Source organism: Electrophorus electricus, chromosome 10, assembly GCF_041902795.1.
Source record: "Electrophorus electricus isolate QZ-2024a chromosome 10, ASM4190279v1, whole genome shotgun sequence".
Lineage (NCBI taxonomy): Eukaryota > Metazoa > Chordata > Actinopteri > Gymnotiformes > Gymnotidae > Electrophorus > Electrophorus electricus.
In genome coordinates, this window is record NC_137506.1 from 20,972,043 (window position 1) to 20,996,620 (window position 24,578).

The 24,578-nt window shown below is 40.9% G+C and overlaps 2 protein-coding genes and 1 pseudogene across 6 annotated transcripts in view; all 3 read left to right on the forward strand.

Annotated features, from left to right (window-relative positions):
* aqr (aquarius intron-binding spliceosomal factor) overlaps positions 1-837 on the forward strand; it is a 37,492-nt gene extending 36,655 nt beyond the window's left edge. For 4 of the 5 annotated variants that reach the window (XM_027002385.3, XM_027002387.3, XM_081721363.1 and 1 more), the window contains one exon: positions 385-837. In XM_027002385.3, coding sequence (XP_026858186.2) covers positions 385-654 — 270 coding nt within the window. In that variant the 3' untranslated portion in view covers positions 655-837. The remainder of the gene's footprint in view (positions 1-384) is intronic. The other variant, XM_081721364.1, reaches the window with a different exon arrangement.
* A 5,684-nt stretch (positions 838-6,521) lies between these two features.
* LOC113572659 (actin, alpha cardiac muscle-like) lies at positions 6,522-7,184 on the forward strand (annotated as a pseudogene).
* A 1,242-nt stretch (positions 7,185-8,426) lies between these two features.
* LOC113572635 (gap junction protein delta 2b) lies at positions 8,427-15,430 on the forward strand. Its single transcript, XM_027002368.3, has 2 exons — positions 8,427-9,087; positions 9,537-15,430. Exons 1-2 carry the CDS (start codon positions 9,017-9,019, stop codon positions 10,378-10,380), a joined length of 915 nt encoding a protein of 304 aa, XP_026858169.1. The 5' UTR covers positions 8,427-9,016; the 3' UTR covers positions 10,381-15,430.
* The last annotated feature ends 9,148 nt before the right edge of the window (positions 15,431-24,578 follow it).

Below are 24,578 nucleotides of genomic sequence, written 5' to 3' on the forward strand. Positions count from 1 at the left end.
CTTTTAGCTCTGCATGCTGAAGCATAAAGTTTTAGATGAGGAATAAATTAGTGCTAATGAAGGCATGCTGTGCTGTATGTGCTGTATTGTGGAGACTGTGCCTCCCCCCCGCCTTATAGTTCCACATTGGAGCAAAATGTTAATGGTTTTCAGCTATTAGTCTTCCCAAATCAGGAGCGCTCAGCCTGTGAGACATATCCATTCCATATACCGTCTACACTCACTTCCTCACTCCATCTGGGGCATGGGCGGGGTCAGAGTTGAGTGTTGCAAGGTGAAAACCCACTGAGCGTAATTTTCAGTATAGTGCCTGTCCTCTGGATGCTGGTGTTTCCCCACAGTGAGTGCGGTTTGCCTCTTTTCCTTTCTGTGCACGTATGGCAGCAGCAGCAGCTCCTGCCCCCACCTCGCCAGGTGCTGGCAGCCGAAGAGCCTGACGTGGATATGCGGGAGGGGGAGGAGCGGGATGAGGGGACCGAGGAAGGCCAGAACGCAGAGAAGACTGAGGACGCAGGTGATGAGGCAGAGGCGAAGATGGAGCAGGAGCCCAGCGTGACGGAGCAGCAGGTGGAGGAGCATGCTAAAATGCCTGAACACCCAGGTAGAGACAGCGACAGTGGGGACAGTGAGGAGGAGGAGGAGCCTCAGAATTAGCCCAGTCGCAGTGATTCTGATTGGTCAGTCTGCCATTCCATCCACCGGAGAGGATTGGTTTTGTCTTTAATTTCCTACCGTTCTGATTACTATTGAGAAATGGGATGATATAGAGTGATTATTTTGCCTTTTGTAACTTTTGTAGCAAATGATCTTTTGTAATAAAATGAAATGGTAAAATCAGTCCATTGTATTCACTGATCTTGTCTTCTAATTTTTTTTCTTTTTAAAAAAAGTATCAATCACACGTTGCATCAAGCAGTATTGGAAAACTGATTAATTGCAATACTGTTTCTCAGTTTGTGAAATTTGAGCCTTCTCGTGGCTCCACATGGAGCCTTATTTGGGCCAGTTTAACAAACCATTATTGTCATTTTCACCATCAATGTCATTTTGTTGTGAATGCAGTCATATATGAATGTGTGAATTGTGCAACTTTCCATTGAAGTCTTCCTTCCTTATAGTGTAGTACGGTTACTGCTTCACTGCCCCTCCCGTGTCTGTGCCTGTCCAGTACCTCCTAAGACATTAACCATAACCAGAAGGAATTTGCTGGCTTCACGTGGGCAGATCCAGTTAGCCATCTCTATGTACGGTCTGGGATACAGGGTCCTGAAATCCTGAAGATCAGAAATTATTCACTTATCAAACACGGGTTATCTTCAAATTTTTCTTCTTGACTCAGGAAGGATCTCCTGCTAGGTTTGTACTGCTTTCTATATTCTCGGACTTTGACCTTTTTTTTAATCCAGCTGGTAGTGTTGTAAATGTCCGTGTGTCTTTTGGGTTTGAGTGTAGCTAAGTATTTGTCATTCACTCATTGTTGAAGTTAATTTAGTTATTTATGTGTATATATTGTGTGTGCATATAATGCGTGTTATATACATATACACACTTTTTTTAAATTTATATATATAATAAATCCCCCCCTAAATTATTTTCAGTGTTTAGCAATAACTCGTAAAATGGACTTTTGCTGTTGCCGGGAGGGGGGGGGAAGGACAATGAACATAAACCAGAAACACGAGATAAGCACAAGATTGCCGCTGAGTGGGTGTAAACAAACAGCACTGTGTCAGCAGTGGCTAACTACATGCAGTTTCACTTCTCTAGTCTGTTCCATCACTGACGAAAATCACCCTTTCCCAACATTGATTTTATGCAACGTGATGATGGTTATTGTGCTTCTCTTTTCACTTTGATTTGCAACTTTGACCCTCCTGCATTAACACCTTGGTTCAGGACATAGTGACACGTGTATATACTAATTGTCTCAGAGGGTTCAGTTTCATTGTGGATACAGTGTAATGTATAAAGGTTTCACATGTGCCCCATATAATTCCAGAAACTCTTCACATACGGCCTAGGCAGCAACGGTTGGGCAATAATTGTTGACACTCAATGGAATTACAACAGGCCAGCATAGAGAACCAAATGTTCTGTTTGACACCATCACACCTTTTGAACTCCCCAGGTGCCATATCCTAAAGACCCTGGAACTTGAATGTGACAGACTGAGACTGAACTTATTGTCACATACATAGTGCACATGTGCAGAATTGCCCAATAGTCACGCAATGTCTTTAACAAGCTCACTGAAGGAACACAATGCCTTGCTTCATGTAACGACAACAAAACGGTGTTCCTCAAAATTGTGAAGGATCAGTATTCAAAGGCTGTATCACATGTAATGTGCTAAGTACACAATGAGTAAAGGAAAGCCTTGTCCACTAAACATATGCCCACCCAGAGTATTTGTGAGTGAAATTAAAAGGGAGAGTTTAGGCGTAAATGATGGAGTTTGTGTCCTGGTCTGTTTGTGAAGTAAAGGGGAACAAAGTGATGCTAGAATGCCCTCACAGATGAGCTTGCAACTATAGCACACTTCATCTGCTTCATTCTCCAGGATGGCAAGCTGCAGCTCCTGCTTCTGGGCCATCATCTGGCTGCTCGTGCTACTAGTGTTGGGCTGGCCACTCAGCATCTTCCTGGGAGGGCTGTATGGTCTCATCGTCCCCCTCACTGCCTGCCTCGGCCTGGACCGACTCTCAGACCTGCTGCTGGAGGGCGCCAACCTAGGCCGTACCTGCGCCCAGAACATGAGGCATGGCAAACCTCTGTGCTGAGCACCTGGCCCACCTACTCACCCTAGAGGCACACCATCAAGAGCCTTTTTATTGCTTTTTTTTTTCTATAAAAAGCTTAGAAATTGTTTGAAGTTTATAACAAGCTGTGATGGCATTTAAAAGCATTAATTGTGTAATTTGCTCATGTCCTTCAGTTTACTATTGTACTGACTTTCTTGTACATCCCTGCTCCACCTGCTTTATATTTGACTTGCAAAAATTGAACTTCATTTGTTTATTTAAACAGTCAGCTGAATGGTGATCAGAATGTTAAAATGAAACCTGAAAACACTAATAATCCAATACAAGCAAAGATTTCGATGTAGATCAGCTTTCTTGTAGACTGTACTTCCTTGAATATACAGAAAATAAAAGCATATATATTTATGTCCAAGAGAAATTTTAAAATAATCTAAATTAAGGAAGGTTTTATGTCTTTATCTCCAATTAAATCTTGAAAATAGAACTCTTGTTGGGACCCATTTCCTGGACATGGATTAAGTGTAGACTAAATTGCATCACCACTGGAATTTCGAGGTGTAGGCTTCTGGTGGGAAACTGGCCTATTGATCTAGAAATTAATCCAAGACTGGATGTAAATGGTCCAGAAAGATATTTACTTCAATTCTCCGTTTCTGTGGCAAAATATTTGCTGAGATTTATTGTGTATTGTTATACCTAATAATACAAAAATCCCCCACCTTTTGTCTAGATGATGAGGTTTTGAAATGCTGTTTTGCCCTATAAAAAGTTATTGGAAACAGTCAGTTCCCAAAAAATGTCACCTGAGAAGCTTTCACTGCTGCTAGAGAGAAGAAGCAAAGTTGCCACTCAAGGACTCTTAGATTGCCCCGTAAGCTCTTTTTATCATGTTCTGTTAGTAAAAATGTACTTCAGCATCCCTGTCCCAGACTAAATATAATCTCTGTGAATGTTGACAAGTAACATTGCTTGCATGTAGAAGTATTCCCAACATAACACAGTGCTACTTACTTCAGCGCACTATGGAGTGGGGTCGTCATCCTGGTGACTGCTTCCTGAAGCTTCACTCACTCCTGCCCTCTAGAGGCAGAGGGCAGAAAGCTGACCGGTGGGAGTGCAAGAGAATCTCATGGAATTATCGTCCCAACTCCACTCACTTTTGCATCCCTTTAAAGAGGATTCTCTATTCACCCATATGCCTGCTTTGATTACGAAAATGGCCAAGTTTCCTTAGCACTGGTTTGAAGGGCCATACACAAAATGAACAAAACTCCTTCATTTTAGGTACATATTGAAGGGCTTGTGTGTGGCATGACCATTGCACTGCAGTTCCTTTATTATTCAGGCTGTTCTGACACACAAAACATATAGTTAAATTAATACTCTTGTACTTTAACAGACCCGTTGCCATGTTATCCATTTTGAAAGTATGGCATTCCAGCTTCCAAATCTCCCCCATTTAGACTCACCCAGAATATGCTGGAAACATGTGCTGCACTCATACAGACAGCATGGCAGCTGTAGATTAAACCTTTTATATATGACCCATGAATATTTCATGATCATTTCAAAGGGCTGTTTAACATTAGTTTCTCCGTGTCACTACTGTATGATGTAAGTGACAATGATTCTTTCGGGCTGTTTTACAAAACTCAATATTTATGGGTGCGCCTTGTGAGCCTTCCTTCGATGGCATGCGTGCAGACTCAGCTCTTGCTTCCAAATACTCCAAGCAAAGATTATTTTGGCCAAAGTCATCCCAGTTTCAAGTCTGTTCTTTTTTTAACCACCACTCTCCCCCCCACGTAGTGCTGGTGGAAGGCAGACGATGCAGTGAGGGCCCAGTGTGACGTGCAGGAGCCATGTGTGACCGGGAGCTAAGACTGGGCCCTGGCTATAGATATTTCTTTCGAGTGGGAGACCAAGGGTGGAGAAAGGACCGGCCGCCTTGCTGCGCTAATATGTGATGGACTCACAGGAAGGATATGGGACATGCAGCATCCAATTAACCTCATGCTGCTTTTCTAATTTGGCCCTTGCGCACCAGCCAAGGAGAGGACCCACGTGTAATGCTGGCTCAGGGAATCTTAGGGCTGCCTCCATCTCCACCGTGAAGGGTGGCAGTGGTGATACACACCCAAGTTCAATTACTGATTTCAAATGGAATTTACTTCCTGTGTACGTGTGTGAGCATGTGTTACATAAATAAAACCTCACCCCCTGTGTCCTTCACAGATTTAATACTTCCTTGCATTAAAACCACAGACACCCGTAGGTCAGGCCAGAGCACAATTACACAGTAGGACCAATGCAAAAGATTCTGCCCAATTATGTGTCATATGACTAGCTTTAGGCGTTTGTTTAAATATGCGTTTGTTTAAATATGTCTTTACTCAGTATGCTCTGTCCTGGAAACGTCATGGTGCAAGTCACAGGTACTGTTCAGCAAAGGACGAAATGTATTCATACTTTCTATAGATGATTGAGCATCTTTTTCATATCGACTCAAACGCTGTGTCAAATCACGCACTGGGATACGTATGCTTATTTAAAGGTCATACTGATAGACAGTATAACAGACAGTAATAACAGACAGGCCCTGGGGTTTGATTTAATTTCATGCCGCACACAGCTGTATGTCACAGTGAAGCTTTAATGCACTGTGTATATCTGAACGCTATAGCACGCTGAATTTGGAATAACCTTTCGAGCAAGGAGGGCCACAAGAACAGACACCGTAACATCGACTACTCAAAATCGTTTCTTAACCACCCTTGACTCTGGCATTTGTAGACCTACTAGCTTCATTCTGGTGTATAAAAACGGGAACTTAGATGCTGTAATCAAAGAATAATTAGGAAATTTTATTCCCCGAATAACTCATATTACATGTTATCACCGAATACGCAAAACGTATTGAATTTCGTTTCCCTGCAGTGTTTTAATAACAGTGATATATATATATAAATTTGCCTTCGGAAAACTGAAACCGATTCACACTACATCAATCAAAATCTGGATCCAGTGTCGAATTGAACAATTGAAGCAAACGAAACGTCTGAAGACTAGTTTTATAATGAAAGACGTTAGCAAGCGTAAAGTAATCTAATGGCGTCCCATTCATTACGGCGAATCTTCTGGTGGCCTTCGGACTAATTAAATGAAGTGAACCCGCCCCCGCCGGCTGGGTATCAGAGCACAAACCGAGAACTTGCGCGTGGAAGCGCAGTCCTTTGTAAAGGCTTTTGTCGCTGCTTATCCGTTGAGTGCGCCGAGTACATTAGTTGGGATCACAGCATCAAAACGTTTAACAGGATTCCCAGTGAATATCTGCGCGTAACGCTAATACGAATACAGAGTTTGTGCTTTTAAACATTTCATAGGAAAGAAACAAGACTACGTAGCAAATTTAGCTACTGCATAAAAAAAAACATGTTTTAAAAGTGACGTGACGTACAATACAAAATACAATCACATCTCACAAAAAACAAAACAAAACAATTTTCTTAAATAAACGGTGAGCTGTAGGCCTTATTCACTGATTTGCACCATGATTTCGAACAATCACTCATTCCATAAACCTAACTAAGCTACTTCAGAGAAATCTTAAGTTTTAATCTTCAGTCTTTACCAGCTGGAAATCACATCTTTGTTTACCTAACTGAATTGTCTCTGACCACATATGTTTTCCATTTGATTTGTATGAGAAGCCCTTTGGGGCAAAACGATCCTTACATGAGGCTCAGAGCAAGAGAGATAATGAAGTATTCGACTGAGCATGGCCTCATCAGCTGGGATGATGGATGTCTGGCACCACACTTTTTATAGCAATGTCTGTATGGCCCCTGAGGAGCCACACTCTGCCCATCAAGGCCTCACTCAACCCCAATCCTGACAGAGAGAAGACGACCCAGATCATGTTCGAGAACTTAAACATCCCAATCATGCATGTCACTCTCCAGGCTGGAGTTTCCCTCTATGCTTCTGGATATACAACAGGTTATGCTTTGCCACGATTGGGATAAATTCGAGCAAGATAGCCTCACTACTAGACATTTAATGTTTTTACTATTATGATACTATTTTAAGTATAGTCCTTGACTCAGGATATGGTGTGACCTACAGTGTACTCATTTAGGAGGGTTATGGGTTTGGTCATACTATCATGAGACTGTGCCTTCAGGTTGCATGTCATTGTCTGGACAGGATGACTATGCATAGCTGCAGCAGAAAATATCTTTTACAGTATGGCAAATTATACATGAAAGGATTTAAATATCACAACCATTCATAGCTGAGCATGAGATTGTATGAGACATTAAGGAGAGGCTTTGCTCTTTGGCCTTGGACCTGGATAATGAGACAGCTCCTGCTGTCTCATTCTCCTCCCTGGAGAAGATTTATGAGCTGGCTGATGGCTAGGGGATCTCCATCAGAAATGAGATTCCACTGTCCCAAGATTCTCTTACAGCCCTCTTTCATTGGGAGGCAGCCCAGACACATTCTGCATCCAATTGAACTTATGCCATAATACAGAAATCACTGTATGATATAATACTATTATATGGTGTGGTTGCTGCTCTGAGCCTTTATCACACCTTCTAAAGTTCCTCAAAATTGCTTTTTAAAGCCATATGAATCTTTATTACTACAGTCAGCACCTTGGTCTCTGTTACATTTGCAGTTATCATCATCATTTAGTAACTAAACATTTACAGACATAAATGTCATTTTGAATTAAAATTTTACATATGGATTTATAATGTCCTGCATATACAAGAAGGTTGGAGTTTTACTCCATGAAATCAATGGTCTCTTGCAAAGAAACCTGCAGGTATTTGGGGTATAAACAAAAAACAGGTGGATGAAAACTTGCAGTTTGTACATATTTAAATTTCAGGTATCCCTGGATTAATGTACCTGAAGTCTTTTAAGCAATGCCTTCACTAGGAGGTTAAAACTTAACTTAAGACTTAACTTGAGTTTATAAAAGATTATCCAACTGTGCTAGGATAAGCCATCTTATGACAAATTGACCTCAGACTTTAATTCAGGGGGAAAACAATGTCACGTGAACAGCTGCTTTAATCCCTACCCTTAATACTGTCCTTGAAATGGTAATGTCCTCACATAAAAATGGTTTGCTGGATTGGTTTTCCACTTGGTCCCATGCAGATAGTATCTAGTCGATAGCGTTTGTATAAATTCAGTGATAAATACAGTAAATGTGTGTTCATTAAAACCTTTATGTGTCCCAGATTTCTATAAATGTTTTCAAATGTACCCCCACTCGATGATTACAGTAGGCCTCGTTAGGCAATTAATCTAATACCTTCAAAACCATCACAAATCACATTAGCTGATATACTTATTCGTTCTCTAAAATAGCCCAATGAAAATTCATGTGGATGTGATCTGGACGTCGTGGTAGACTTGAATATATCAGTGGGGGGTGGGAAACGAAGGGCGGGGTCAGAGATGAAGCTTCTATTTTTAGACAAGAGGCAGTGGTAAAGCGATAAGAATCTCAGGTAGTATTTGCGATGAGTCGCTCGCGGTGGCCCAACAAATGCATTATCAATGGTCGCAGTAACAATAACTTAGACTACTACAATCCGTGAGAGGATTGCAGAAGCAAAGGCCTTATTCCTTTGCTGACAGTCGTGTCCATAATAGCAACAAGTATTTGACTTCAAGAAAAACGGGACGCTTTCTGTCTTCTAAACAATAACTGCTCAGCCCCGAATACGTAGCCTGCATCCTTGAGTTTATTTAGTTTCAGCATCGCTGTGCCGAACTCAGTAATTCTACCAGTGCCAGTCAGAGACCGCTCGCTTTTTCTGTTTCATCAAATGTTACATTGATATCTAGAGAACATTGCAAATAACATTTTTTGGCAGATATCCACAAACCTGTCTGCGCGTGACGCAGGAGGCGACTACTTAAGGGGGATTAGCACGAGCAAGACATTAAACCCAACCTACCGCCACCCAGACTCCGCGCCACCTATAAACTTGATCTGAAGATCGGAAATAGGAGGGCTTATATTAATCAGCGCTTCAGACTCGAAGATAAGTAAACGTGGGATCGCCGCGTTCTGCTTTGGCATTGCTACTGCCACAGCGCGGGGAAAAGGTTCGCGATCGATGCGTGTGGCAGATCAAATCGAGCCCTCTGGAGAGTAAAAAAAAAAGGAAATAGTACCTTTTCCCGTGGATTTCGTGCAGTGTGTTCCCGTCTCCGAATGAACAGCCATGGGGGAATGGACCATACTCGAGAGGCTCTTGGAAGCTGCTGTCCAGCAGCACTCTACTATGATAGGAAGGTAAGACAAAAGTCCATCATATTTGTCTGTGACTGTGAATACATTTTTAATTTCACACTTAGGTTTTTAGAGTGTAGGAGTTTTTCATTCGTATGTATGTCAAGACTGGCGATAACGCCTGCTTCACTCATTTTGGAAAGAAAAAGAGAGAAGTACAAATCAAATCTGTTCTCAGAAACACGTGCGCACACATTTACTGAATTCATAATTGAATAAAAATTATTTTAGTTATGCGGATGTGTAAAGAATAGAATGCATCCGTGCGCCATATACCTCGCGTTCAGGCACACATCAGCGAGAGCGCTTCACTTTCAGCACTGGACAGCTCCCAAACATTCGCGAGCTCAGTGTTTCTTGAATGAGCTCGTTTTCATTTAAATAAATGAAACTGATTTAATACATTGTAAAAGGTCAAACATTTATACGTTCCCTTTTGTGCTTGTTTTTAGGATCCTACTAACTGTGGTGGTGATCTTCCGGATTCTAATTGTAGCCATAGTTGGAGAGACAGTTTATGATGATGAACAAACCATGTTTATCTGTAACGCGTTACAACCGGGCTGTAACCAAGCTTGTTACGACAAAGCATTTCCGATCTCGCACATCAGATATTGGGTATTTCAAATAATAATGGTTTGCACGCCGAGTCTTTGCTTTATCACTTACTCTGTTCATCAGTCAGCAAAAAGGGACCGACGGTATTCCACTGTGTATCTTACAGTGGATAATAAGGATCAAGATCCACTGAAACGCGAGGACAGCAAAAAGATAAAAAACACAATTGTAAACGGAGTACTTCAGAACACAGAAAATTCGACAAAAGAAGCCGAGCCCGACTGTTTGGAAGTCAAAGAGATTCCCAATGCGAACACGAAGCCTCCAAAGTCCAAAATGAGGCGACAAGAGGGCATCTCGAGATTTTACATCATTCAAGTTGTTTTCAGAAACGTTCTGGAAATCGGGTTTTTGGTGGGTCAGTATTTCCTGTACGGATTCAATGTCCCCGCAGTGTATGAGTGTGATCGATACCCGTGCATAAAAGAGGTTGAGTGTTATGTCTCCAGACCCACAGAGAAAACGGTTTTTCTCGTCTTCATGTTTGCGGTCAGTGGTTTTTGTGTGGTGCTGAATTTGGCCGAACTTAACCATTTGGGATGGAGGAAAATCAAAACGGCCGTAAGAGGAGTGCAGGCCAGGAGGAAGTCAATTTATGAGATCAGAAATAAAGACTTGCCCCGTATGAGTGTGCCTAATTTCGGTCGCACTCAGTCGAGTGACTCTGCCTATGTGTAACTGAGGAGACAACTCTGAATGAATATATGCTATGTATAAAGATCTAACAATAAGATGGACGATTCCATTCGCCACTAACGTTTCATCAGCTAAAAGAGTGGTTAGATTTTTATTTGATAGTCTTTTAAAGGACTTAAGCGACAAGGATGGATGGCACGTTTGTCAACCGATTTATTACTTGCACTGATGCAACTTTTTAGCGACGCTTGTAGCACAAAAGCGCTACACGAAGAGAGCATATTGATGTGTTCACGTATTTACTCTTGTGATCTCAATCGTACTTGAAGAGAGTAAATACGTTTTGCACTAAAAAAAAAAGTTAACACCGGGAGCCAACTGCGTCTCGATGGGCTTTTAACGGTGTTTTTAAACGATTTTCCACCGATTTTTTCACACCATCATATTTAGCAACACAACGCACAGCGGTTGACTGAAGGAGAATCTTGATCGCAATTTAATCTAGCCTATGATGGTATCTAGGCTGTGGATCACCCTAGATTAAGAACAGATTAATACAATAAACCTCTTTTGTTGCCTATGTTGTACCACTGACCTTAACGTATGTCACCATTTCATCGCTAACCTGCAAACCATTGTCGGGTGGATTTGCTGCAGCCGCTTAGGTCTGTGACGTCCTTCATTTCAAACACACCAAAGCGCCCACTGCTTTCATCTGTGAACTCTTTTATTGCTTTCGTGTAATTAAGTGCCATACTTGTACATAAAATATATATGTATACATATAACAATCTCTAATAATGATAATTATATACATTATGAAAACGTATTCCTTGCTTGGATTATGCTAAACGGCGCACAGGTTTGCTTTAACTGTATTCGTTGTGATTTAAATGAAAATTATATACAGCATTTTCTCTCTTTTAACTTTGCAAATGACCGGAAAAGAAATAAAATGCTGGTCTTTTTATATACGTACAGTAATCTCTTTATTCACCATATTAAAATTAGCTCAATTACGATGGCACAAATATAATTTTATAACAAGCAAAAACATGGACAATGAGAAGCTGCTCTGGTGCTACATTTTTCACTGAGTCTGTGTAACCCAGGCAAATCAGAACAAAACTATTTTCTTCCAAATAAAAACCGAAGGAATGCAAACCAGTGCCGTTTTGAGACCCAAGGCTTTTGTGCAACTCAGGAGCACCTCGTGCTCCCTATGACCTTGCATGCTTCTCAGGCGCGTGCAGTCTTTTTAAGGCCTTGGCTGAGAAAAAAGTGCTGCATTAACTGTCAGTATAGGTTATGAAAATATTTCACTGAATTTTTTTTTTTTTTTTTTTTTACATTTATTCCAAACACTATCCATAATTGTGCCCAGAGATACTAAAGATTTAATTAAGCCTATTTGAAACATTTTGCATTCTTTGTTTTCTCATCTTCAGGCCTGTTTTGTGTATGATTTTCAGAATTCTAAAGTCAAGTAAAGAGATGCATGTTTAAGAGAGTATATTAGAGAGTATTTGAATGCTGTCAAGAAAGTTTGGGCCTACACTGCATTTGCTTGGGACTTGGTCTTTCCCGCTGGTGTTCCTATCTGCTGCTAGAGAAAGAGCACAGAGCAGTGGCTCTAGCTGTGGGCGCCACTGCCTGCCCTTCCTGAAGGTCAGGAGGAAAAACAAAACACAAACAGAAAGGATCAAGTAAAAGTGATGAACACTGTAGCCACACTGTGGCTTGCAGCTTGCAAAACGAGCGTCCAGGATGACGTGGGGCTGGGCTCACTGCAGCAGCTGCCGGGATGATTCTGCAGGGTCTGCCTCAGCACAGAGGAGCCGGACACGGCCGTGTCGCTCGGCACCTCAGAGGGGACCACCACAGCTGCCAACACTCAGAAACCATAGCAGGACTATCCAAAAGGACAGAAAACGCATGATGCCTGTTTGGCCGGACAGCGCAGTGCAATACTCGAGTCCTCTGTCTCTGCTCCCCTCTTCAGTCTTATGACCAACATTCCAAGACTGCACACTGATCTTGAATCTGTGAGATTCTTGCAGACTTTTCTGATAAACTGGGAAGCGAGCTGAAGGAAGATGTCACTGAACAGAGCAGAGAGAATTTCATTGTGTATGGGAACAAAGAAAAAAAGCTTTAATAAACTCAAACCCCCCTGCCAAATGTGAAAATAACTGTACATGGGTCATGTACTGCAGTCTCTCTCTCTCTCTCTCTCTCTCTCTCTCTCCCTCTCTCTCTCTCTCTCCCTCTCTCTCTCCCTAGTAGATTTCTGCAATATTCATCCTGGTATTTTCATGGTTTAAAATGATTGGTTTATGTATGAATGCAATTATGCATGCTGTGATGCATTTTACATCATGTGAGTGTTGCGAGGCTCGGTTAAATATATTTAATGCTATCCGTGCTACTTGTTTCTCTGCATCAGATTTCAATTCATATCTGTGAGGCACAATGTAGGATGCTTAACATGGACAGATCAATAGAGACACAGGACACCACCCCCGCACACAGCCAGATGATCCTGTGGCTCCTGACACTGACAAATCCTAATTACTGACAAACACTACTGACTACATTCTTTCAAAACACTTGTTATCTTTTGATCTGCCCAAGAGTGATATTAAACTTCCTGAAATGCCATTTCTTTTAAGATGCAAACAAAATCCTCAGGAATTCCAGCAATTTCATCTGAAATTTGCAGGTGCCTAAAATATGACAGAATTTCAGAGATTAAACAGGCTCATTTATTCCAGAGACTGTCTACTGAGCAACTGTGTCAAATGTTAAAGGAAAAGAAAATCAGTCTAATAGCTATGTCTAAACCCCTGCAGGTACTCTTTGGGAGTTCTTAGTGTAACTTTATCCTAATTCTGATCTAAAGAGCCTTGCAAGCTTACACTGGATAGCACTACACTGTCCTTTTTCTAAGCAACCAAGCCTCCAGTCCTTTCCATTTTTACTCAAGTGTAGAGACATCTGTGTAAATGTAAATGGAATGAAGTAGTGTGAATTAAATCCAGGCTCTCACAGATGAGAACGCATATGGTGGCGCTGAGGTGTCATTTCATAAGACGTGTGCTCGAGTTCCTGCACAAACCTTTCTTAGATTCTTTTGACTACAGGATGAAACTCTGCAATGCACAAACTACTTATTTCTTTCTTTCCTTTTGACAAGCACACCTTTATTATAATCAGAAATGTTAAATGTTCATCAAGCCTTTTTGCTTATTTACAGATTATTAATTTATTTTAAATCCTGATTTTTCAATTAAAAGCATGTTATTATAGTTTACTGCTCACATCATACAACCGTAGTAACAATATGCAACTAATTGAATTACATCAAATATTACAATGCACTTGGAAGTGAATGCACATTAAAATAAATACAAATTTGTTAGACATTTTTACATACTGGTGAAGATAAATCCAGCAGTATATAAACAACCATCAAAAATACTTTTTTGTTGGTGTATGTTCTAATTATATTAGGAAATGTTTAGTATTGTGTGCTACGTTTGTGCTCTAACATAGACACAACTAAATTCTAGGTATCTGTAGGAGTCAAACATACAATAAGCAGAGTGTTCCTTTAAATGTTAATTAAAAAAAAGGAGAAAATGATAATTGGTATTATGGTAGACACAGGAGCAATATGAAGGTTCAAGGCAGTCTATAGAGTGAAAATAAATTGTAATGACTTTTTATGGTCAGTGGAGGTTGATTTTGATTTCAAGATATCACTGAAAACTTGTCATATGCACAGTTATTTGACTATTTATACTCCACATACATACAGTCATGTGACTATTTATACTCCACCTATATAGGACTTTTTAGGAAACCGTAACAATAATCCCTAAATAATTAATCTCTCAGATGTAAAATAAATTATTTGCTTTCCTATTCTACACTAAGTCTACAATACATTCTGGAGATTAGATCACCATAACAGAAATATTTACTGATATTCTTACATAATGTCATATGTCTCAGCTACTGGCAGGTGCCGTGTCATGAGTACTTTTTATTCATCTTTGATTTTTCGCTTATAAAATCCTTCCCAGCCAGATCTAGCAAATAAAGAAGGTGCAGGTACATTTCCTGTTGCCATTTTATTTGCTAGTTTAAATGATCACAACTCGAGTTGAGATCATTCCCTGCCTGTGCACTGTCTGCTGCACTTTAACAGTATCAGTGGTAACTCAGCATGTAAAGGAAGGCACAACCCAAACTCTGCAATGGCCAGTCACCAAACCAGTCACCTTAGAGAAGTATTCAAACCCTCAAATTTGACCTTAGGTTTGACCCAGCTCATTTATTTGCGTCTTTAATCGTAAAAAGCCAGCATCATATAGTAACATTGATGAAAAGAAAAGTGTTGTTTCCCATTCCCCACTGCCCTTTCTGTCTGGCTTTTAAACTCACTGAAAGGGAGACACGTGTTCCCAGGCCAGATCAGGTTTCACACTGTTTCTTCAAAGCTTTGCAAACAAACAGAAAAAGACAAAAAAAATCCAAAGCTGGTATATTTCATGCACTGAGCCAGCAGCTATGAAATTTGTCTGCTTACAATGCAGTCAAGCACTGCAGTGTGGTCACCTATCACTGGCAGAGTACGTAGAAGCTTCCTGCTTCTCAGATCCTTGTGAATGATCCTCTGAAGAAAAACCCACTTCATGTATTCAGACTGCACATCTCTATTTTGAATTCCAAGAGAAGGAGGTTCATCTACAAAAAATGTATTTCACACAAAATTTAGAGACTGTCATCTCAGGGCACCTAATCTGCCTTTCTGTCAATGTTCCACTATTTCTATCTGTCTCTCTCATAATGTGTTTGGATGATTTTTGATTGTCAGTGTTTACTAGGAGGAAAGAGACAGTAGAATAATCATACTGGCATGTACATTTAATATCACCCGCAGATTAGAAAGAAATCATGGATGAAGTTGATGTTTTTCACCTCCCTGTTCTTCATTACACAATCCAAAATGATTCAGGAAGTCACACAATTCTACTGTGTCTGTTACTGACCTCTTTATCCAAAATAAAATATATTTCTAAATCTCTTTTGGTTCCAAATCTCTTTTGGTTTGACAGTTTTTCAATTCATATGGTGATTAATGTCTGTGTGTTTGGGGGAGATTTAACATAAAAAACATGATATATATGATACAAAATAATAATAAATAAATACAGTCTCACAATTTAATACTATAATTATATTATTACATTTAAATTGTGGTGTTTCCTCAACTACTTTGGTTATTTAAATGCATATGAATGAATGAATGAATGAATGAATGAATGAATGAATTGTTTAATGCATTCTTTACATTATCACTCTATATATTACTGTAGATGAAATGTAGTTTTTTTTTTTACAGTATTAGCTGTTCTCAGAGACTGGATTAAAGCCAGAAAACCGGAAGAGTTCAATATCTACCACTATTACCAAACACTGAGTTCACAACACTAAACTAAAGTTGAATTTCCAGATGGATATGTGAGTGCATTTGAGAGATCTAGTTACAAACAGACAATAAAAAAGGCTTGTTATTGAGCCATTACACTGAAAATTTGTGTCTGGCAGGCAGTCCCCAATTAGACTGCTTGGGATCAGAACCCTGACACAGTAAATTTAAGTCAGTGATTTTCTTTGATGTCATCTGTAATTTGTTGCTTGTTTGCACTGGGATCCCTACCTCCACCATCTCTCTCTCACCTCTTTTCCTCTCTCTCTAACCCAACTGGCAGGTGGGGTGGACACCCCTGGCTGGATAACCAATTGTTCCTGATAAATGTATATGCTACGCACCATTGGTCAGCCAATAAAAAACGCCGGACGACAAACCTTCATCAGTAACAAAGTACTCCCTGTCCAATGGGATTAGGTCCAACACAGCCAAATGAAACAGAGGAGAGTGAGCGAGAGAGAGAGAGAGCGCACAGGAGAGCTTTAATTATCCACTAGCACAGCTCTGACAGTTAGTGTGAGGTTGCAGCACAAACAGCGCTAGAAAACTGCATAAAGATGAACTAGTAAAATCAGCCCACAACATATGGCACTTTCCACATTTTTTTTCCTGATTGATGTGATCTGCACACAGACTCCCAGCAGAGATTTTTCTTTTTAAAATCTAAGTATGACACTGGTGTTTGTCCCTCTACTCTTTTGGAACTAGGGCACCCCTCCCTCTCAATTTGTGTAAGACACTGTAGTGTAAAGATCTTTATTCTTGTGGGACTCACTGGCTAGCTGATTAAATCACACTTCACAGATGCTACTCTCAGGTTATGACTGCTGACATATTCTCACTCTCACTGGTGTGCATGTTGTAAATAAAGGCAAATTATCGTCCTCACATATCATGAACATATACAGGGCTAGAGTAATTTATACGCCAATAGAACTAATACAGATTTCATATTGATTTGAGATACAACTCATATATGTTTTAACATCCACTTTTGTGTATTTTTCCTATTAATATTAATTAATAGTGATGAATAGAAAATTTCTCTAAATCATATAGTACAACTTCTAGGTATGTATTCTATACTAAAGCAAACCATTACACTAAAATGAAGTAAGACTTAGAAAAGGCGGGTATACTTATCTGGTGTACATTACTGTACACTAAACTTGTATATGCTCAATACATTACATTAAGACAAATAGAGGACCAAAATACCAACTCAGCTTGCCAAAAGATGCATTAATACTGAAGTTATTCCATATTGTTTTATATTAGGATAATCTACCATCCACATTGGAGGTGTCCAATGTCCAAGTATGGCCTGATGTCTAAGGTGGTCAATATCCTTCACACTAGAGCCATGACAGGTCTGACAAGGCCCTGTAAAAAACCTTGGTGAGATGGCATTGTTGACTGTGTCACAGTAGTTGGCACTATCTTAAGAACATCTTAAGAAGCTTTAAAATAAAAGTATCGTATGAGTAGAATCAAGGAGTGTTTTCATGAAGCACGTTAAGATAAATGTTGCACACTGATGTGTAGTCTCAAAGAGTAAACAACAACATCCACAATGATATCAGTTGTAAATTTTAAGCAAGTTTGGCTGTATTTTACAGGCAGTGGAATGGTCATGTGTCCTTAAAAATAAATCAGAGTAATTAAAAGAGGGTGGCTGTAATAAGGTTGAACAGGTTATATTCTTTGCAGCGGGAAAGAAGGACAAGTCATTCCAAAGTTGTTTGGAAAGGACACGGCACGTTCTAGCTGAAACCAGCATCCTCCAGCTGTGTAAATCAGTGCTGCAGGAATCCCTCATGGCATTCTTGCATGCACATGTCCCGTGGTCTGTCCCAAAGTAGGTCCCAGGCCATTTCTGCCTGTTCCACCAAAAGCAAATGACCAAGTTGCACTTTACATATTAATAAACCAGGTTCGTTCCAAAGAACAAGATGAGCCAATAAATAAGGAACAGGGCGAAAGAGAGAAAACAGCCATTTAAAGATTACACCTCACATAATGCATTTAACTAGTTGCTGACATTCTGTGTCAATGACTGCTCACAATGTACAAAGTGAAGCACGGAGAGAGCATGGTTATACTGAGATGAGGACACTTTGGAGTCCCTCTAAAGGAGGCTTTGGGGTCACATGACGAGCAGGGACAGCTATAGATGTGCCCGTGCCACAGTACTGTGCTCTACACCATAGCCAAGTCCTGTAGGGGAGTGGGGAGGTCTGAGATCATGCATCATATGGGTTATGATGGCATATTTAATGCATGTGTAAATATCTGTGAAAGTAGAATTAATTCATATCGATTAATATACAGAAATATACAGAGAACTATAGATCTTAATTACAAAATCCAAGAAGAGTTCTACACTCCACATGGTTAATGTGAGATGCACTATTTCCTACCCTTCTTTCATGCCAGTCCATGAGATATGGGAACAGTCTGTTACGACCATGTAATTCACCTCCAAGGATGTCATGGACACACACGTCCATCATCGCCAGGTATGCAGGGGCAGGGACAGGAATCTAAGCCTTGTGTGCCTGGCCGAGGCTCTGCTCCCACCACACCCATATTCCTGTCCCGGAATTTTTCTCGGAGGAGAAAAAACCGCAGGCTTCTGCGATCCTGCACTAGTTGTTTCATGCAGTATTGGAGCATGGAATGAAGAGCCTGTGGGACAAACTAAGATTTCCCATCATCCCTTCCCGTTTATTGGATTCCATTTTAACGTGTGATTCATGTGCCATCGGCCCTCCCATCGCCGTCTTGCAGCCTGTGTGCACAATTTATGCTGGAAACATTTGTGCAGAAGGGCGATCAATCACTTCCACCCAGAGTGCGCTACATCAGTGCCTCCTTCTCCACCCAGAGTGCGCTACATCAGTGCCTCCTTCTCCACCCAGAGTGCGCTACATCAGTGCCTCCTTCTCCACCCAGAGTGCGCTACATCAGTGCCTCCTTCTCCACCCAGAGTGCGCTACAGCAGGGCCTCTTTCTCCACCCAGCTCAGCATACAGGAACACTGTAGCGCTGCTGCTTCCCGATAGCCCCGGTCAGGCCCCCTCTTTTTAATTACGCTTTTCGTTCTCCCAGCCTCCATTTCCCTGGGGGGCGGCACTGCACATTTGTGGTAGCTGGCACCATTACTAGGGCTGAGCTGTAGTAACTCTGGTTCTTCTCTCTTCATCCCCCTCTCTCAGTCTCACTCTACTAATACATTTAATAAGTAAAAAAATTACAAAGATTTTATTTGTCAGGTAAAGAGGGCTGAAAGTGCAGGAGCTGTAGTATTCTTCAGAAGGAGCTAGAGATATGGTTTAAGAAGAATGATGGATTGTGGAATTGCACCTAGACATAACTGTGCATTACATAATCTCAGACGCTCTAGATAATGCGAAATGTGTTTAAAACACCACAACAGAAGGAAAGAAAGAAAGAGGAAAGGGAGTGAGAGACTGAGAATGAGAAAAGCAGCGAATGGAGGAAGGGTCCGTTTCAGGCTTCGCAATATGTAAGTCTAGTTCCAGTCACGGCGCCTGTGCTAGACATGACCTAATATTCAGAGATGACTTAATCTCTAGAGAATTTCAATGATTATCATTCATACCATGAGAAGCTACAAGCTGTTACTCCTGATTGATAAGTTAAGAAATGTTGAACCTGCACGCCCCAAAATCTTTGCTGAGGTTCAAATGTATACTAGTATCCTGAAAACCTTACCTGAGATGCTTGCCTATTTTAATACATTCATACCTAAAACAAAAAATAATTTGTATGGGTCTATAATAAACACCTATTAATCACAAATGCATGTCTCATGACCCCTTTTTATTCTTACAGATCAAGCTCTAACTTTATTACTGATGATCACCCTCCCCATTACAAACAAGAGAATGTATCAGCAAATCTATTTTTTCATATTTGCTTGCACCACCTAACTGCATTTTGACCATGTCACATCTATCTACTACTCCACAGTGGAGCACTAGCCCACCGTGTCTCCTGTCTGCTGCTCTTCTCTGTGTCATGGTGGGCGTCTCCAGCCGTCTGCGGCTCTGCTTCGGCCCCTCCGTTCCCGACACAGGGGACGTGCCGCCGCAGAGCTGTCTGATCACTGTCTGCTTTCTTCAGCATCATCAGATTGAGGATGAAAGCCCCAGTACTCCCTGCCACAGTGCTGGGACATCACAAATCCATGAATCCACACACCCCCGCTTGGGGTTGTGCTGGAGCGGGAGCAAAATATTCAGGACAGAAACCTCAACCAGGGATTCTGGGTCATACTGCTCAAAGGTGAGTGTACAAGATTTGCTTACATCGTATATCTCCTGAGAGAAGAGTCACATTAGTGGAGCTTAATGGCTATTGCTCACTATGTACAGTACATACTTAATGTACACTGAAAAAAAGTGAATAAGCTATGTTATTTCATTTCCATTCATTTATTAAAATTCATATTAAAATTCATTTATTAAAACACATGTGGTCACACACACACATCAGAGAAACAGGACAATTTAGTTTGGACAAAGGTCCTTCATCTGCTTTATGTATGTATAACCTATATTCAAAATTGTAGTGAAATACACAAGGTTTTGGACAGAGGTCCTTCATTATCTGTGCAGGTAAATTGCTACTGGAATGTTCTTTGTGTATATATATATATATATATATATATATATATATATATATATATATATATATATATACACACACACACACACACACACACACACACACACATTTTTACTATACTGTGCAAAAGCCTTAGGCCACCATTATATTTGTTGTTTTAGCAATGGTAATGACCATATATAATTTTTTCCATCTCTTTATTAAAATACAACCAGAAAATACAGGAAATGTGTTTGCTGTATTAAAAAACAGCTTGTATAGGCTACAGTGGCAAGTGTTTAGTGACCTGCTCTTACACTTGAGCAATAGCAGGAAAAGCCTACATCTAAAGAAGAACTCTGGGAAGTGCTGAAAGAAATCAGGTGGAATATACCAGAAAATTGTCTCTCCAAAAGATTTCAAGATGTGCAAGGGTGGTCACACTAAATATCATCTTTTGCCCGTAGAAGCCATTTTGTTATGAAAATTGTGTTTTTAAAAATTATGTGTACATATTTCCTATATTTTCTGTTTGTTCTGTGTTGACAGAAATAATTATATATAGTCATTATACTATTGCAAAGCTAATGGTGGCTGTTTTTACAGTACTCTATATATCCTGTTGTAAAAAAAAAAACGTAGCCGCATTCAAAATTGCAGAGAAGTACACAAGGTTTCCAGAGAAACTGCGCTTTGAATAGAGGCGCTTCATCAGCTAAGCAAGCACAGTTGTTATTAAGTTCTAGGAGGTGAAACAAGTTTATATTAGAAAAAGCAGATGTTTAAAGCGTATCATTAATTTCATGGGGTTCTCAAGTTCAGGGAGTGCAGAATAGTTCTTTTTCTTTGAGTTTAATAACTTTATTGCTGCCATAGCAACAACTGGCAATGCAAACAGACATGTCAGTAATGCAGTGTCCATTAACATATAAATGCCGGTCGAGTGGAATGACAAATCCTTAATTCTGATGGTCCAAAGATGTTCAACTAAATAATGGTTTCTCCAACGTAAAGCTGATTCATCTCTTGTAAGAGATACAATAGACAACTCCTGCAGTAATGCATGAGGAGAAATGGGTGATAGCAATCGATCCTTTCATGCTGGTTATTTTAGTTGTTGTGTTAGGACATTTAGCACATCCAGAGTGGTTGCAGACTACAGTAGCACAGTTATTATCTGAGTGGTCATTTATCTCACTTTTGAGAAGAGCACGTCTTTGATGTTTGTGTGTCATCTGTAGGAGATTAGTGAAGAATCCTTATAAAGGGATGTGGTCTCTCCATCGTCCTGGAGGATTCTGAAGGGTTTAAGTTTTAATGTTGGCCACTGTTTTGTTTGTAGGATGATACGTGAGCACCAAGGGAATTCTTGTTGGCTTACCAGCAGGTGGTTTATAGATCAGTGCATCCACTCTCTGAACAGGTGAAACACGAGGCATCATCTATCACCTCCTTAGGAAATCCACAGAAATATCCACACATTTCCATACTTTTCTGGAGAAGATGTTCATTCTAAGTTCATCTCGCTTAAGCCTTAAGAGCTGTGAGTAAGGGATGGAGATTTTGCAGGCCTTGCAATGTGAAGAGGTGCATTGCAAATAAAAACAAGAGTTATCCTCATGCCAGGGTGTCCAGTATTCTGGGTTGGAACCTGTGGAAAGAACAAATAAAAGTGGAGCTCTGGAGTTAAACATGTCTCTACTGGTGTGCCTAAGACACAGTACCGTGCTTACATGCGCACGCACTTTACATTTGCAGCTTCGGACAGTCATTCTTATCCAGAGCAGCTTACACCCTTATCAGTGAGTCCGGATGTGGGCTCCCTGAAACCGAGCTCTTGGTGTTGCTAGCACCTTGCTCTGCCCGCTGTGCCTTTAACACGATGGCCGTGCATGACAGGTTTCCGTGTTGTGTCTACGCAAAGCCACATACCTGAGCAGGACTAACTGTCCATGGAGCAGCTCCCAGTACTACCCTCAGGCAATCTTGCTCTGACACTTTATTTCTCATTCAGAGTCCCATGCGAAGGCCATGCAGATGCCTGCTGTCCTGACGTGTCCTCATGGCCAACATGGGATTCTAACAGCGTTGTGTGCAGAAACTGACGTGTTCCTCCCCGCTGCCCCTTTACCACTCAGAGAAGGAGCAGAAGTGAAAGCAGACTGAAAACTGACTATCTAACAGCTGCTCCTACCAGAAACACCTCGCACTCCAAACACTTGCTATTTTTTAACACTTCCTTGCCAGACAGATTATGTGAGAGGCACAAATAGTGTGATTTCTCTAGGCAAAGGTGTCTACCACTTTCTGGTTTCACTGGCTAATGGCAAGTTCAGTCTTTATGCTGCACATTTTAATACATCTTGGCTGGAGAAGATAAAAACAAGCAGAACCAGGGTGTAGTCTTTGCTCCTCACGGAACTTTTTTGTGCTGTCTGTGCTGCTTGGGTTGACAGGAGAAGGATGCAATGGAAGCATGCGTGAGAAAGTTTTTTTTCTCCAGAAAAGTCCGACTCACGACTGACAGAGTCGCAGTGACAGCTGCCTGGTAAGTCAGCACAGCCCTCGGTGGAATCCAGGCCAACCCGTGAAGATCGGCACTGTGCCCTTTCATCACATCACTGATGCCTCCTTCATGTCTCTCCAATTATCCCCGTCTTCATCAAACGTATGCCCCGCCCTCACCTCCAGTCATTCTGATGTCCCTGCAGATAGTGTCTCGAGAGAGAAGGGATCAGACTGCTAGAATGGAAAACCCTGAGAATTAATATATTTAACTGCTTACTCCAAAAAGGTCCTTAGAATTCAGCAGACATTGATCATGGCACAAAGCCATTGCATCAGAGAAGAATGGTCCAGTGAGTGATAGTGGAACAGATGCCCAGAATTAAGAATGAGGAGATTTATTTGTTTGTTTGTTTGTTTGTATGTTGGCTGCACTACAAGAGCAAAAAATGAATTTAGTTTTAGGTGTGGTGTGCTTAACCATTTAATTAAAGGAAGATACCCCTAAATAAAAAAGCAAATTGTGGTCGAATGGATGGCGTCGAGTCAGAGAAGTGCAAAATTTAACAACGTCCTCCTGCAGAAGAGGTCAGCTCCCAGTCTCTTTTTGAGGCTGCAGACCTTGGCAGGCTCATTTCATTAGCAAACCGCATCTTATCTTCTCACCAACAGTGCGTCACCCCCTTCTCAAACAACTCAGATGAGGAGCTTGTGTTTGCTGGCTCCACTGCTTCATGGGCGGGGTAATACCCAGAAGGGCAAATAGCGCCATTTCCCCCGATCTCCCCTTGATCCGATCTCCCTCTAATGCCGCACTTAGTATTCCCTGGAGAATGGGCCATGGTGAGAATGGACCTTGGTGACTTAACACTGTTATTCACTCTCATGCTGGTTCATGTTTCATACAGCAATTAACACATAAAATGAAGGTGGAACAATGTATTCAAGAGTTTTGGAATTACCCCGTCTGTTGAGGACTCCATGAGCTGTGAAAAAGTAGCAAGTATTTCTACTTTTTGGGAACAGCAGAGATTCAATTAATTTGACCTCATAAATAATTCTGTTTCAATACTAAACCTTGTCATTACTAGGGAAAGCATGTCTTCTGGGAAATTAAACGCACACAGATGACTGTAAAAGTCTCTGTGTGAACTTATCCTCCATCAGGCAGCGACATCAGAAAAGGAAAATGAGTCAGAGCGAATTCTAAGAACAGCACGCAAAGTCAATGAAAGTGTGTTGGGTGCTACAGTGACGTTCAGTGCTCACCTTCCACAGGGCTACGCTAGTGCGGCGGCATCTCAGGCAAAAGCCCAGCAAAATCACCGCTGTTGCCACGACTCATTATATTAATGAGATTTCAGTGACCACAGTTTGGTAAAATATTGACGAAAACTGAAGATTGTTTATAGCTTTTGGTGACAAGAAACAATTTGTGTGACTGATGTCTAAACATAAGAGCAAAATATTCACCATGTTAAGAAAGTGGACTAGTTTGTAACAGAGTAAGCCATCACACAGCCTATATCTTCTGCAGCACTGCCTTCTGAGCCAGCAGAAAGCTAGCGGTGACAGGCAGCAAGGTAAATGTAAGGTGATAGCA

Coding starts and splice junctions, on each gene's coding strand:
- LOC113572635 (XM_027002368.3), top strand. CDS start 9,017: ATGGGGGAATGGACCATACTCGAGAGGCTCTTGGAAGCTGCTGTCCAG. Junction 9,088..9,536: donor CACTCTACTATGATAGGAAG/GTAAGACAAAAG, acceptor GCTTGTTTTTAG/GATCCTACTAACTGTGGTGG.